Source organism: Oncorhynchus mykiss, chromosome 6 (assembly GCF_013265735.2).
Source record: "Oncorhynchus mykiss isolate Arlee chromosome 6, USDA_OmykA_1.1, whole genome shotgun sequence".
Classification (NCBI taxonomy): Eukaryota; Metazoa; Chordata; class Actinopteri; order Salmoniformes; family Salmonidae; genus Oncorhynchus; species Oncorhynchus mykiss.
In genome coordinates, this window is record NC_048570.1 from 93,722,886 (window position 1) to 93,737,328 (window position 14,443).

The 14,443-nt window shown below is 46.7% G+C and overlaps 1 protein-coding gene across 1 annotated transcript; it reads left to right on the forward strand.

Annotated features, from left to right (window-relative positions):
- The first annotated feature begins 1,884 nt into the window (after window positions 1-1,884).
- On the forward strand, window positions 1,885-3,170 carry LOC110514404 (beta-1,3-galactosyltransferase 2-like). The gene has a single exon (XM_021593817.2). It carries the CDS (start codon window positions 1,916-1,918, stop codon window positions 2,873-2,875), a length of 960 nt encoding a protein of 319 aa, XP_021449492.2. The 5' UTR covers window positions 1,885-1,915; the 3' UTR covers window positions 2,876-3,170.
- The last annotated feature ends 11,273 nt before the right edge of the window (window positions 3,171-14,443 follow it).

Consider the following 14,443-nt stretch of genomic DNA (forward strand, 5'->3'; position numbering starts at 1 on the left):
GCTATCAGAGCAGCTCACAGATCACTGCACATGTACATAACCAATCTGTAAATAGCCCATCCAACTACCTCATCCCCATATTGTTATTTATTTGATTTATTTTGCTCCTTTGCACCCCAGTGTCACTACTTGCACACTCATCTTATGCACATCTATCTAATGTTTAACTCTGTGTTGTTTGTGTCGCACTGCTTTGCTTTATCTTGGCCAGGTCGCAGTTGTAAATGAGAACTTGTTCTCAACTAGCCTACCTGGTTAAATGAAGGTGATCTGGTCTACCTGGTTAAATAAAGGTGATCTGGTCTACCTGGTTAAATAAAGGTGATCTGGTCTACCTGGTTAAATAAAGGTGATCTGGTCTACCTGGTTAAATAAAGGTGACCTGGTCTACCTGGTTAAATAAAGGTGATCTGGTCTACCTGGTTAAATAAAGGTGATCTGGCCTACCTGGTTAAATAAAGGTGATCTGGTCTACCTGGTTAAATAAAGGTGATCTGGTCTACCTGGTTAAATAAAGGTGATCTGGCCTAACCTGGTTAAATAAAGGTGACCTGGTCTACCTGGTTAAATAAAGGTGATCTGGTCTACCTGGTTAAATAAAGGTGATCTGGTCTACCTGGTTAAATAAAGGTGATCTGGTATACCTGGTTAAATAAAGGTGATCTGGCCTACCTGGTTAAATAAAGGTGATCTGGTATACCTGGTTAAATAAAGGTGATCTGGCCTACCTGGTTAAATAAAGGTGATCTGGTCTACCTGGTTAAATAAAGGTGATCTGGTCTACCTGGTTAAATAAAGGTGTAATAAAATAAATACAAAAATATAAGCAGGAACTGAACTGTACACAGTCAGGCAAGATAAAAACAGGACAGAACAAGTTAGACACTTCCTACAGTAACCGGCAGCTGTGGTCTCCATAAATACATACACTTTTGCTGTATAATTTCTCAAAGCTATTTCTAAACTTTGTAACATCACTATCTTGATGTCAACTTGTTTTAAACTAATACGGAAATGTAAAGATTTTTGCCAAAGGAACAGGACTGAAACTAGATGGCTTGTAAAAAGCGAAACCTTCCTGACACGACATGGCCTACAGGAGCTACGCAACAGTGACTCGCCACAAACCCCTGTCTGTATCTGACACCTCGGTGTACGAAACGCTTGATCATTTCACAAGGCTTCACTTGAGACAAACGCTACCCGTTCAAAAGTTTGGGGTCACTTAGAAATGTCCTTGTTTTTGAAAGAAAAGCACATATTTTTGTCCATTAAAATAGTGTCAAATTGATCTGAAATACAGTGTAGACATTGTTAATGTTGTAAATGACTATTGTAGCTGGAAACGGCTGATTTTTAATGGAATATCTACATAGGCGTACAGAGGCCCATTATCAGCAACCATCACTCCTGTGTTCCAGCGTGTGTTTTGGTTTGTTACGATTGACCTGATTGATTTTTTTTTTCTAGTGACAAAGATCCCAATGTAATGATCAGTCACTGGGGGACGTGCACCAAGATCTTCCTGGTACTGGTGTCGCTGAGGGTCATATACTATACCGTTCTGGAATATCCCTACAACCCAAACCACCCCTACCAGCGTCCCCGTTCTAGGAGGACTCCAGACCCTTCAAGAGGTGAGGACTTGTCCTCCGAGAGCATCAGTCCAACCACTAACTATGAATCAACATATTATGTGGAATCTGAAACTCCAGACCCTTCAAGAGGAGAGGACTTGTCCTCCGAGAGCATCAGTCCAACCACTAACGATGAATCAACATATTATGTGGACTCTGAAACTCCAGACCCTTCAAGAGGAGAGGACTTGTCCTCCGAGAGCATCAGTCCAACCACTAACGATGAATCAACATATTATGTGGACTCTGAAACTCCAGACAACAAGGACACACCTACAATGTATGTTGACGTTGAACCACAAGCTGAATCAGAAGATTACCTGGACACAATATCCATTCAGGACTGGCCATCAATAACACCGACCACTGGACTGGCCACTCCTCCTCCGTATGTGTCCCGAGGACCGTACCATGTACAATACCCACATGAGTACTCTTTCATCCTGGATGAGCCAAAGAAATGCCGGGAGCAGAACCCCTTCCTGGTTCTGATGGTGCCAGTGGCGCCCTATAACAGGGACGCCCGTGAGGCCGTCCGCAGGACTTGGGGCAGTGAGAGGCAGGTACTGGGCAGAGAGGTTCGTCTGTTCTTCCTGCTGGGACTGCCCAGTGGAGAGGAGACAGAGCAGCTCCAGGAGAAGGTGCTGCAGGAGAGCAAAGAGCACCAGGATCTTCTGCAGAGCGACTTCATAGACAGCTACAAAAACCTGACCATCAAGACCATGGTGATGATGGAGTGGCTGAGCTCTCGCTGCCCCAACGCCTCCTACGCCATGAAGATCGACTCAGACATGTTCCTCAACGTGAACACCTTGGTCAACATGCTGCTTCACGCTCCAACGCAGAACTACATGACTGGAATGGTGGAAAGTAGCGCCGCAGTTCTCCGGGACCCGAGGTCCAAATGGTACCTTCCAAAGGAGGTGTTTCCTGAACCAGTATATCCACCTTATGCTCTGGGCCTGGGCTATGTCTTCACCTTAGACCTCCCCAGGAAGCTGGTGGCGGCGTCCAGGCATGTTAAAGCCGTCTACATAGAGGATGTGTATCTGGGACTGTGTATGAGACACCTGGGCATCCGGCCAACCGCCCCCCCCAGTGGAAACCTTTTTCAGGGGTATGCAGGAGCCCAGGACCGCTGTCACTACATGGCTGTTATCACGACCATCCTCAACACTCCTCAGGAGCTTCTGGACGTGTGGAGAAACTTGCACCAACCTGGGCCTGTCTGTTATTGAAAACAACACCCTGGGAAAGACAAATAGCCTTGAGGTTAGAGCGTTGGGCCAATAACCCAAAAGGGTGATGGTTCCAATCCCGGAGCTGACAAAATGGCAAATCTGTCACTGTGCCTTTGAGCAAGCACTTAACCCCAGTGCTCCATGGGTGCTGGACAACGGTGTCCCTGACCGTGACCTCGCTCCCTGTGGGTGTCTTGTTTGAGCTGTGACTTTCTCTTGGATGCTTTTCTCTGGGTGTGGTAGAGAATTATCGCCTTATCCCTGTGTTTCTGTGGGTGTGGTAGAGAAGGATCCAACACTGAGATATCATTTACAGATAGCCAGGGACACACTCCAACACTGAGACATCATTTACAGATAGCCAGGGGCACACTCCAACACTGAGACCTCATTTACAGATAGCCAGGGGCACACTCCAACACTCAGACATCATTTACAGATAGCCAGGGGCACACTCCAACACTGAGACCTCATTTACAGATAGCCAGGGGCACACTCCAACACTCAGACATCATTTACAGATAGCCAGGGGCACACTCCAACACTGAGACCTCATTTACAGATAGCCAGGGGCACACTCCAACACTGAGACCTCATTTACAGATAGCCAGGGGCACACTCCAACACTCCATCACTCCAACACTCCAACACTGAGACCTCATTTACAAACAAAGCATTTGTGTTCAGTGAGTCTGCCAGACCAGAGGCAGTAGGGGTGACCAGGGATGTTCTCTGTTTAGTGAGTCCTCCAGATCAGAGGCAGTAGGGATGACCAGGGATGTTCTCTGTTTAGTGAGTCCTCCAGATCAGAGGCAGTAGGGATGACCAGGGATGTTCTCTGTTTAGTGAGTCCTCCAGATCAGAGGCTAGTAGGGATGACCAGGGATGTTCTCTGTTTAGTGAGTCCTCCAGATCAGAGGCTAGTAGGGATGACCAGGGATGTTCTCTGTTTAGTGAGTCCTCCAGATCAGAGGCAGTAGGGATGACCAGGGATGTTCTCTGTTTAGTGAGTCCTCCAGATCAGAGGCTAGTAGGGATGACCAGGGATGTTCTCTGTTTAGTGAGTCCTCCAGATCAGAGGCTAGTAGATGACCAGGGATGTTCTCTGTTTAGTGAGTCCACCAGATCAGAGGCAGTAGGGATGACCAGGGATGTTCTCTGTTTAGTGAGTCCTCCAGATCAGAGGCTAGTAGGGATGACCAGGGATGTTCTCTGTTTAATGAGTCCACCAGATCAGAGGCAGTAGGGATGACCAGGGATGTTCTCTGTTTAGTGAGTCCTCCAGATCAGAGGCAGTAGGGATGACCAGGGATGTCCTCTGTTTAGTGAGTCCTCCAGATCAGAGGCAGTAGGGATGACCAGGGAGGTTCTCTGTTTAGTGAGTCCTCCAGATCAGAGGCAGTAGGGGTGACCAGGGATGTTCTCTGTTTAGTGAGTCCTCCAGATCAGAGGCTAGTAGGGATGACCAGGGATGTTCTCTGTTTAGTGAGTCCTCCAGATCAGAGGCAGTAGGGATGACCAGGGATGTTCTCTGTTTAGTGAGTCCTCCAGATCAGAGGCTAGTAGGGATGACCAGGGATGTTCTCTGTTTAGTGAGTCCTCCAGATCAGAGGCAGTAGGGATGACCAGGGATGTTCTCTGTTTAGTGAGTCCTCCAGATCAGAGGCTAGTAGGGATGACCAGGGATGTTCTCTGTTTAGTGAGTCCACCAGATCAGAGGCAGTAGGGATGACCAGGGATGTTCTCTGTTTAGTGAGTCCTCCAGATCAGAGGCAGTAGGGATGACCAGGGATGTTCTCTGTTTAGTGATTCCACCAGATCAGAGGCAGTAGGGATGACCAGGGATGTTCTCTGTTTAGTGAGTCCTCCAGATCAGAGGCTAGTAGGGATGACCAGGGATGTTCTCTGTTTAGTGAGTCCTCCAGATCAGAGGCAGTAGGGATGACCAGGGATGTTCTCTGTTTAGTGAGTCCTCCAGATCAGAGGCTAGTAGGGATGACCAGGGATGTTCTCTGTTTAGTGAGTCCACCAGATCAGAGGCAGTAGGGATGACCAGGGATGTTCTCTGTTTAGTGAGTCCTCCAGATCAAAGGCAGTAGGGATGACCAGGGATGTTCTCTGTTTAGTGAGTCCTCCAGATCAGAGGCTAGTAGGGATGACCAGGGATGTTCTCTGTTTAGTGAGTCCTCCAGATCAGAGGCAGTAGGGATGACCAGGGATGTTCTCTGTTTAGTGAGTCCTCCAGATCAGAGGCTAGTAGGGATGACCAGGGATGTTCTCTGTTTAGTGAGTCCTCCAGATCAGAGGCTAGTAGGGATGACCAGGGATGTTCTCTGTTTAGTGAGTCCTCCAGATCAGAGGCAGTAGGGATGACCAGGGATGTTCTCTGTTTAGTGAGTCCTCCAGATCAGAGGCTAGTAGGGATGACCAGGGATGTTCTCTGTTTAGTGAGTCCTCCAGATCAGAGGCTAGTAGGAATGACCAGGGATGTACTCTGTTTAGTGAGTCCTCCAGATCAGAGGCAGTAGGAATGACCAGGGATGTTCTCTGTTTAGTGAGTCCTCCAGATCAGAGGCTAGTAGGAATGACCAGGGATGTACTCTGTTTAGTGAGTCCTCCAGATCAGAGGCAGTAGGAATGACCAGGGATGTTCTCTGTTTAGTGAGTCCTCCAGATCAGAGGCAGTAGGAATGACCAGGGATGTTCTCTGTTTAGTGAGTCCTCCAGATCAGAGGCAGTAGGGATGTTCTCTGTTTAGTGAGTCCTCCAGATCAGAGACAGGAGGGATGACCAGGGATGTTCTCTGTTTAGTGAGTCCTCCAGATCAGAGGCAGTAGGGATGACCAGGGATGTTCTCTGTTTAGACCAGTTAACCCACTGTTCCTAGACCAGTTAACCCACTGTTCCTAGACCAGTTAACCCACTGTTCCTAGACCAGTTAACCCCACTGTTCCTAGACCAGTTAACCCCACTGTTCCTAGACCAGTTAACCCCACTGTTCCTAGACCAGTTAACCCACTGTTCCTAGACCAGTTAACCCACTGTTCCTAGACCAGTTAACCCACTGTTCCTAGACCAGTTAACCCACTGTTCCTAGACCAGTTAACCCACTGTTCCCCAGTAGGCCATCATTGTAAAATAATAATGTGTTCTTAACTGACTTTCCTAGTGAAATAAAAAATATCTACTGGCTGAATTACCACAGTGTGACATCACAGCAGCAAGACGTGTGACTTTTTGCTACAAGAAAAGGGCAAACCAGTGAAGAACAAACACATTGTAAATACAACCCATATTTATGCTTATTTATTTTCCCTTTTGTACTTTAACTATTTCCACATCATTACAACACTGTATGTAGACATAATATGAGCTGACAGAAATGGCAAATCTGACGCTGTGCCCTTGAGCAAGGCACTTAACCCCAGTGCTCCATGGGTGCTGGACAACGGGGTCCCTGTCCGTGACCCCTCTCCCTGTGGGTGACCCCTCTCCCTGTCCGTGACCCCTCTCCCTGTGGGTGACCCCTCTCCCTGTCGGTGACACCTCTCCCTGTGGGTGACCCCTCTCCCTGTCCGTGACCCCTCTCCCTGTGGGTGACCCCTCTCCCTGTCCGTGACCCCTCTCCCTGTGGGTGACCCCTCTCCCTGTCCGTGACCCCTCTCCCTGTCCGTGACCCCTCTCCCTGTCCGTGACCCCTCTCCCTGTGGGTGACCCCTCTCCCTGTCCGTGACCCCTCTCCCTGTGGGTGACCCCTCTCCCTGTCCGTGACCCCTCTCCCTGTCCGTGACCCCTCTCCCTGTCCGTGACCCCTCTCCCTGTGGGTGACCCCTCTCCCTGTGGGTGACCCCTCTCCCTGTGGGTGACCCCTCTCCCTGTGGGTGACCCCTCTCCCTGTCCGTGACCCCTCTCCCTGTGGGTGACCCCTCTCCCTGTCCGTGACCCCTCTCCCTGTGGGTGACCCCTCTCCCTGTGGGTGACCCCTCTCCCTGTGGGTGACCCCTCTCCCTGTGGGTGACCCCTCTCCCTGTCCGTGACCCCTCTCCCTGTGGGTGACCCCTCTCCCTGTGGGTGACCCCTCTCCCTGTGGGTGACCCCTCTCCCTGTCCGTGACCCCTCTCCCTGTGGGTGACCCCTCTCCCTGTCCGTGACCCCTCTCCCTGTGGGTGACCCCTCTCCCTGTGGGTGACCCCTCTCCCTGTGGGTGACCCCTCTCCCTGTGGGTGACCCCTCTCCCTGTCCGTGACCCCTCTCCCTGTGGGTGACCCCTCTCCCTGTGGGTGACCCCTCTCCCTGTCCGTGACCCCTCTCCCTGTGGGTGACCCCTCTCCCTGTGGGTGACCCCTCTCCCTGTCCGTGACCCCTCTCCCTGTGGGTGACCCCTCTCCCTGTGGGTGACCCCTCTCCCTGTGGGTGACCCCTCTCCCTGTCGGTGACCCCTCTCCCTGTCCGTGACCCCTCTCCCTGTGGGTGACCGCTCTCCCTGTCCGTGACCCCTCTCCCTGTCCGTGACCCCTCTCCCTGTGGGTGACCCCTCTCCCTGTGGGTGTCCTGGGGGCAGTTGGGATATGAAGAAACACTTTACCATTACACACCTGTGAGTAACAGGACAGATATATCCCATAATACTATTTCAACGCCTTCGTTTTCTCTTACTGACGTTCAGTGTCCAGAAACCAAGACCACAGTCACAGCTCAAACAAGACAACAGTCACAGCTCAAACAACACAACAGTCACAGCTCAAACAACACAACAGTCACAGCTCAAACAAGACAACAGTCACAGCTCAAATAAGACAACAGTCACAGGTCAAACAAGACAACAGTCACAGCTCAAACAACACAACAGTCACAGCTCAAACAAGACAACAGTCACAGCTCAAACAACACAACACAACAGTCACAGCTCAAACAACACAACAGTCACAGCTCAAACAACACAACAGCCATAGCTCAAACAAGACAACAGTCACAGGTCAAACAAGACAACAGTCACAGCTCAAACAAGACAACAGTCACAGCTCAAACAACACAACAGTCACAGCTCAAACAACACAACAGTCACAGCTCAAACAAGACAACAGTCACAGCTCAAACAAGACAACAGTCACAGCTCAAATAAGACAACAGTCACAGCTCAAACAAGACCGCAGTCACAGCTCAAACAAGACAACAGCCACAGCTCAAACAAGACAACAGTCACATACACATGGTTAGCAGATGTTAATGCGAGTGTAGCGAAATGCTTGTGCTTCTAGTTCCGACAGTACAGTAATAACCAACGAGTAATCTAACCTAACAATTCCAACAACAACTACCTTATACACACACACAAGTGTAAAGGGATGAAGAATATGTACATAAAGATGAATGCGGTCTCAGAGTTTTGAAGTGACTAGATGCCGCAGACAGGAAGGGGTGTAGACAGAGACAGTGTGACAGTTCAATCGTCCACTTCCCCTGTCATTCACTGTAAAAGGGAAGTCAGCGTTTGGGAGACTGAGACGCCCGATGCTGAGGATGAATTCCGAATGGCACCTTGTCCTCTATATAGTCTCTGGTCAACAAAATAGTGTTCTATATAAGGGATAAATTACACCTTGTCCTCCTATATAGTCTCTGATCAACAAAATAGTGTTCTATATAAGGAATAAAAATTAGTGTATTATATAGGGAATAGGGTGCCACTGAGACAATAGTGCACAAGGATGAGAACGATAAACAACATTGATCATTTGGTTCACAGTAGTTTACCGACAGATCAGGATCACCCTGGTTTGAGAGAACTTCAGGATTTCATTTTTATTTTACCAGAAAAGTCAGTTCAGAACAAATTCTTATTTTCAGGAACAGTGGGTAAACTGCCTTGTTCAGGGAGCAAAACAACAGATCTTAACCTTGTCAGCTCAGGGATTCGATCTTGCAACCTTTCGGTTACTAGTCCAATGCTATAACCACTAGGCTACCTGCTAGTTACTAGTCCAATGCTATAACCACTAGGCTACCTGCTGGTTACTAGTCCAATGCTATAACCACTAGGCTACCTGCTGGTTACTAGTCCAATGCTATAACCACTAGGCTACCTGCTGGTTACTAGTCCAATGCTATAACCACTAGGCTACCCTGCTGGTCACTAGTCCAATGCTATAACCACTAGGCTACCTGCTGGTTACTAGTCCAATGCTATAACCACTAGGCTACCTGCTGGTTACTAGTCCAATGCTATAACCACTAGGCTACCTGCTGGTTACTAGTCCAATGCTATAACCACTAGGCTACCTGCTGGTTACTAGTCCAATGCTATAACCACTAGGCTACCTGCTGGTTACTAGTCCAATGCTATAACCACTAGGCTACCTGCCGCCCCAGAATGGTGTATGAACTCTGAAATAAAGTTATTTTTTTATACAACTGGACATGAATGATTGTAGACGTAAGGCCTATATCAAATATTATTCTATGTTGCCTATTTGTTTACCACAGTCAAGAATGGCAAGCAATTTTCGTTGAATATATTGACTTCGTTTTCATCCTGTATTTGAATATATAGGTGGTTGGTTGCTCACATCCATGGGCTCTTTAAGATGTTGGCTAGGTGTCTACTCTCTCCTTGATCAACAGGGATTGGTTTGGCCTGGCCCAACAGTCCTGTTCCATGTTCCCTGTCTAAATCCACCAAGACACATTCAGCCAGGCGGTTGCCCGGAAACACAGCCTGGTCTCATCGACTGGACGTGGCATAGTAAATGTAAAAACACCAAGACACATTCAGCCAGGCGGTTGCCTGGAAACACAGCCTAGTCTCATCAACTGGATGTGACATAGTAAATGGAAAAACACCAAAACACATTCAACCAGGCGGTTGCCCAGAAACACAGCCTGGTCTCATAGACTGGACGTGACATAGTAAATGTAAAAACACCAAGACACATTCAGCCAGGCGGTTGCCCGGAAACACAGCCCGGTCTCATAGACTGGACGTGACATAGTACATGTAAAAACACCAAGACACATTCAGCCAGGCGGTTGCCCGGAAACACAGCCTGGTCTCAAAGACTGGACGTGACATAGTAAATGTAATAAAAAAAACAGACATTCAAATTAGAATGATATGTTATGTTTGGTGTGGTTACATAAGACAGAAGGTTAGTCAAGTCAGAAACGAGAGGAGGGTGGCTGGTCGGGGTGGATAGGTGGGTGTATAACGTGAACGTCTAGCAACCCAAAGGTTATGTGTTTGAATTTCATCACGGATTAGCAACTTTTCAACTACTTACTACTTTTTAGCTACATGCACAGTCTTCTCAGAAATGGATCACTCAGATATATATATATAGTGTAAAATCGACTCAATGGTTGGTTATAAATGAGGCCCATGATCCCCCACTGAACACTGTCTCCTCATCATGTCCCTTAGCTTATCTCCCCTTCAGAAGAGTACTGTTGGACTGACTCATGAGATTGTTTATCTCCCCTTCAGTGTGTGTGTGTGTGTGTGTGTGTGTGTGTGTGTGTGTGTGTGTGTGTGTGTGTGTGTGTGTGTGTGTGTGTGTGTGTGTGTGTGTGTGTGTGTGTGTGTGTGAAAGAGAGAGAGAGAGAAATAGATACATACACACAGTTGAAGATGTTGGCGTTCTACCTGTTCACACATTAAAATAATAAAACACTCCATTCACTGCCAGACTGTGGCCTGTGCTGATGGACGACAACGGAGAGCTACATGAGCCTTTGCCACTCCCCCGAGCCAACTTGATGATATGGCTCAAAGGTGGAAGCATAGCTCAAACATTAACTAGACAGGCCCAGGTGTTGTGTAGACAGGTGCTTTGCTTTCACTCGTGGTTTACACACAGACGGTATAACTCACTTCATACGGGACAGTCTGGAAGAAAGAAAGGAATCCACAAAGACAGGTACGTAATGATATGTAAAACAGACTTGTCTGGGCAGGAAGGGGAGGGTAGGTATGTAATGATCCATTAAAACAGACTTGTCTGGGCAGGAAGGGGAGGGTAGGTACATAATGATATGTAAAACAGACTTGTCTGGGCAGGAAGGGGAGGGTAGGTACATAATGATATGTAAAACAGACTTGTCTGGGCAGGAAGGGGAGGGTAGGTACATCATGATATGTAAAACAGACTTGTCTGGGCAGGAAGGGGAGGTACATAATGATATGTAAAACAGACTTGTCTGAGGAGGAAGGAGAGGGTAGGTACGTAATGATATGTAAAACAGACTTGTCTGGGCTGGAAGGGGAGGTACATAATGATATGTAAAACAGACTTGTCTGAGGAGGAAGGGGAGGGTAGGTACGTAATGATATGTAAAACAGACTTGTCTGGGCAGGAAGGGGAGGGGAGGTACATAATGATATGTAAAACAGACTTGTCTGGGCAGGAAGGGGAGGGGAGGTACATCATGATATGTAAAACAGACTTGTCTGGGCAGGAAGGGGAGGGGAGGTACATAATGATATGTAAAACAGACTTGTCTGGGCAGAACGGGGAGGTACATAATGATATGTAAAACAGACTTGTCTGGGCAGGAAGGGGAGGGTAGGTACGTAATGATATGTAAAACAGACTTGTCTGGGCAGGAAGGGGAGGGTAGGTACGTAATGATATGTAAAACAGACTTGTCTGGGCAGGATGGGGAGGGTAGGTACATCAAGATATGTAAAACAGACTTGTCTGGCCAGGAAGGGGAGGGTAGGTACATAATGATATGTAAAACAGACTTGTCTGGGCAGGAAGGGGAGGGGAGGTACATCATGATATGTAAAACAGACTTGTCTGGCCAGGAAGGGGAGGGTAGGTACATAATGATATGTAAAACAGACTTGTCTGGGCAGGAAGGGGAGGGGAGGTACATCATGATATGTAAAACAGACTTGCCTGGGCAGGAAGGGGAGGGGAGGTACATAATGATATGTAAAGGTGGAAGAAACGCTAGAACACCTAAAAAATAAAGGACAGCCACTCTAGGAGCGCAGACGCAAAAAATGTCCAACGTTTTCGACAGACAAGCTGTCTTCATCAGGGTATAATGGCAAACACTGCGGGGTGACTCGTTTATATAGTGACAAAAGAAAACACACAGGTGTCTGTAATCATGGCCGGGTGTGGCCTGATATCATTGGTTCGTTCTCATATATTAAAATAGCATACAAAAAAGCATAAATGGATAGCGTACCATCATAGATACAATGTGGCTACAAACACTTACAATGAAACGCAAAAACACACTAATCACATGAATGGCTTCAGATCAAAGTCTACGTTGAGACGGGAGGGAGCAAGGGTTTTTAAATTGAAGATCCAGGCAGCCTCTGGTTTTAATAATAAATTGTCGAGGTCACCCCCTCTCCTGGGGAGGGAGACATGTTCGATGCCAATATAACGTAGAGACGAAATCGAGTGGTTTTGCTTCCAAAAAGTGGGCAGCAACTGGGTAAATCTGGGTAAGTCGAGTTTTTGCACCTAATGGTGCTACGATGCTCTGAGATACGAACTTTTAACTTGAGCTTTGTTTTACCCACATGATTTATTTATTTATTTAAGGGGGGGGGGGTCAGCTCAATATAGAGGAAAGACTGTTGCTTCCATCAATGTAATTGTCTGCATCATTTAGAATCCCCCATATTTTTGGGGTAAATATATATATCCATATACATACACGCATGCATACATATACACATATATACATACCTATACCTATATATACACATATACCTACCTATATAGATACATATACACATATATACATACACATACCTATATAGATACATATACACATATATACATACCTATACCTATATATACACATATACCTACCTATATAGATACATATACACATATATACATACACATACCTATATAGATATACATATATACATACACATACCTATATAGATATACATATACACATATATACATATACATACCTATATAGATATACATGTATACATATACATACCTATATAGATATACATGTATACATACTGTATATACAGACACATACCTATATATATATATATACATATGTACATACACATACCTACAGTGGGGCAAAACAGTATTTAGTCAGCCACCAATTGTGCAAGTTCTCCCACTTAAAAAGATGAGAGAGGCCTGTAATTTTCATCATAGTTACACTTCAACTATGACAGACAAAATGGAGAGAAAAAAATCCAGAAAATCACATTGTAGGATTTTTAATGAATTTACTTGCAAATTATGATGGAAAAGGCTCAGATTATTGAGGGGGCAGTGCTGCTCTTGGTCTCTGACCATCATTTTGGCTGCATACAGACAGTTTACAGCATGCACATAAAACAGTTAGGGACTTCAACCTTAGTATCTGGGTCATTCAGGTGGGTGTCTAGGGTTTAGGGTCATGGACCGTACCATTAAATTAGGACTTCTCCTTAGTATCTGGGTCATTCAGGTGGGTGTCTAGGGTATAGGGTCATGGACCGTACCATTAAATTAGGACTTCAACCTTAGTATCTGGGTCATTCAGGTGGGTGTCTAGGGTTTAGGGTCATGGACCGTACCATTAAATTAGGACTTCTCCTTAGTATCTGGGTCATTCAGGTGGGTGTCTAGGGTATAGGGTCATGGACCGTACCATTAAATTAGGACTTCTCCTTAGTATCTGGTTCATTCAGGTGGGTGTCTAGGGTATAGGGTCATGGACCGTACCATTAAATTAGGACTTCTCCTTAGTATCTGGATCATTCAGGTGGGTGTCTAGGGTATAGGGTCATGGACCATACCATTAAATTAGGACTTCTCCTTAGTATCTGGATCATTCAGGTGGGTGTCTAGGGTATAGGGTCATGGACCGTACCATTAAATTAGGACTTCTCCTTAGTATCTGGGTCATTCAGGTGGGTGTCTAGGGTATAGGGTCATGGACCGTACCATTAAATTAGGACTTCTCCTTAGTATCTGGATCATTCAGGTGGGTGTCTAGGGTATAGGGTCATGGACCGTACCATTAAATTAGGACTTCTCCTTAGTATCTGGATCATTCAGGTGGGTGTCTAGGGTATAGGGTCATGGACCGTACCATTAAATTAGGACTTCTCCTTAGTATCTGGGTCATTCAGGTGGGTGTCTAGGGTATAGGGTCATGGACCGTACCATTAAATTAGGACTTCTCCTTAGTATCTGGGTCATTCAGGTGGGTGTCTAGGGTATAGGGTCATGGACCGTACCATTAAATTAGGACTTCAACCTTAGTATCTGGGTCATTCAGGTGGGTGTCTAGGGTTTAGGGTCATGGACCGTACCATTAAATTAGGACTTCTCCTTAGTATCTGGGTCATTCAGGTGGGTGTCTAGGGTATAGGGTCATGGACCGTACCATTAAATTAGGACTTCTCCTTAGTATCTGGGTCATTCAGGTGGGTGTCTAGGGTATAGGGTCATGGACCGTACCATTAAATTAGGACTTCTCCTTAGTATCTGGATCATTCAGGTGGGTGTCTAGGGTATAGGGTCATGGACCGTACCATTAAATTAGGACTTCTCCTTAGTATCTGGGTCATTCAGGTGG

Bases quoted from the DNA above. Each gene is read 5' to 3' on its own strand.
- LOC110514404 (XM_021593817.2), top strand. From the start codon at position 1,916: ATGTATGTTGACGTTGAACCACAAGCTGAATCAGAAGATTACCTGGAC.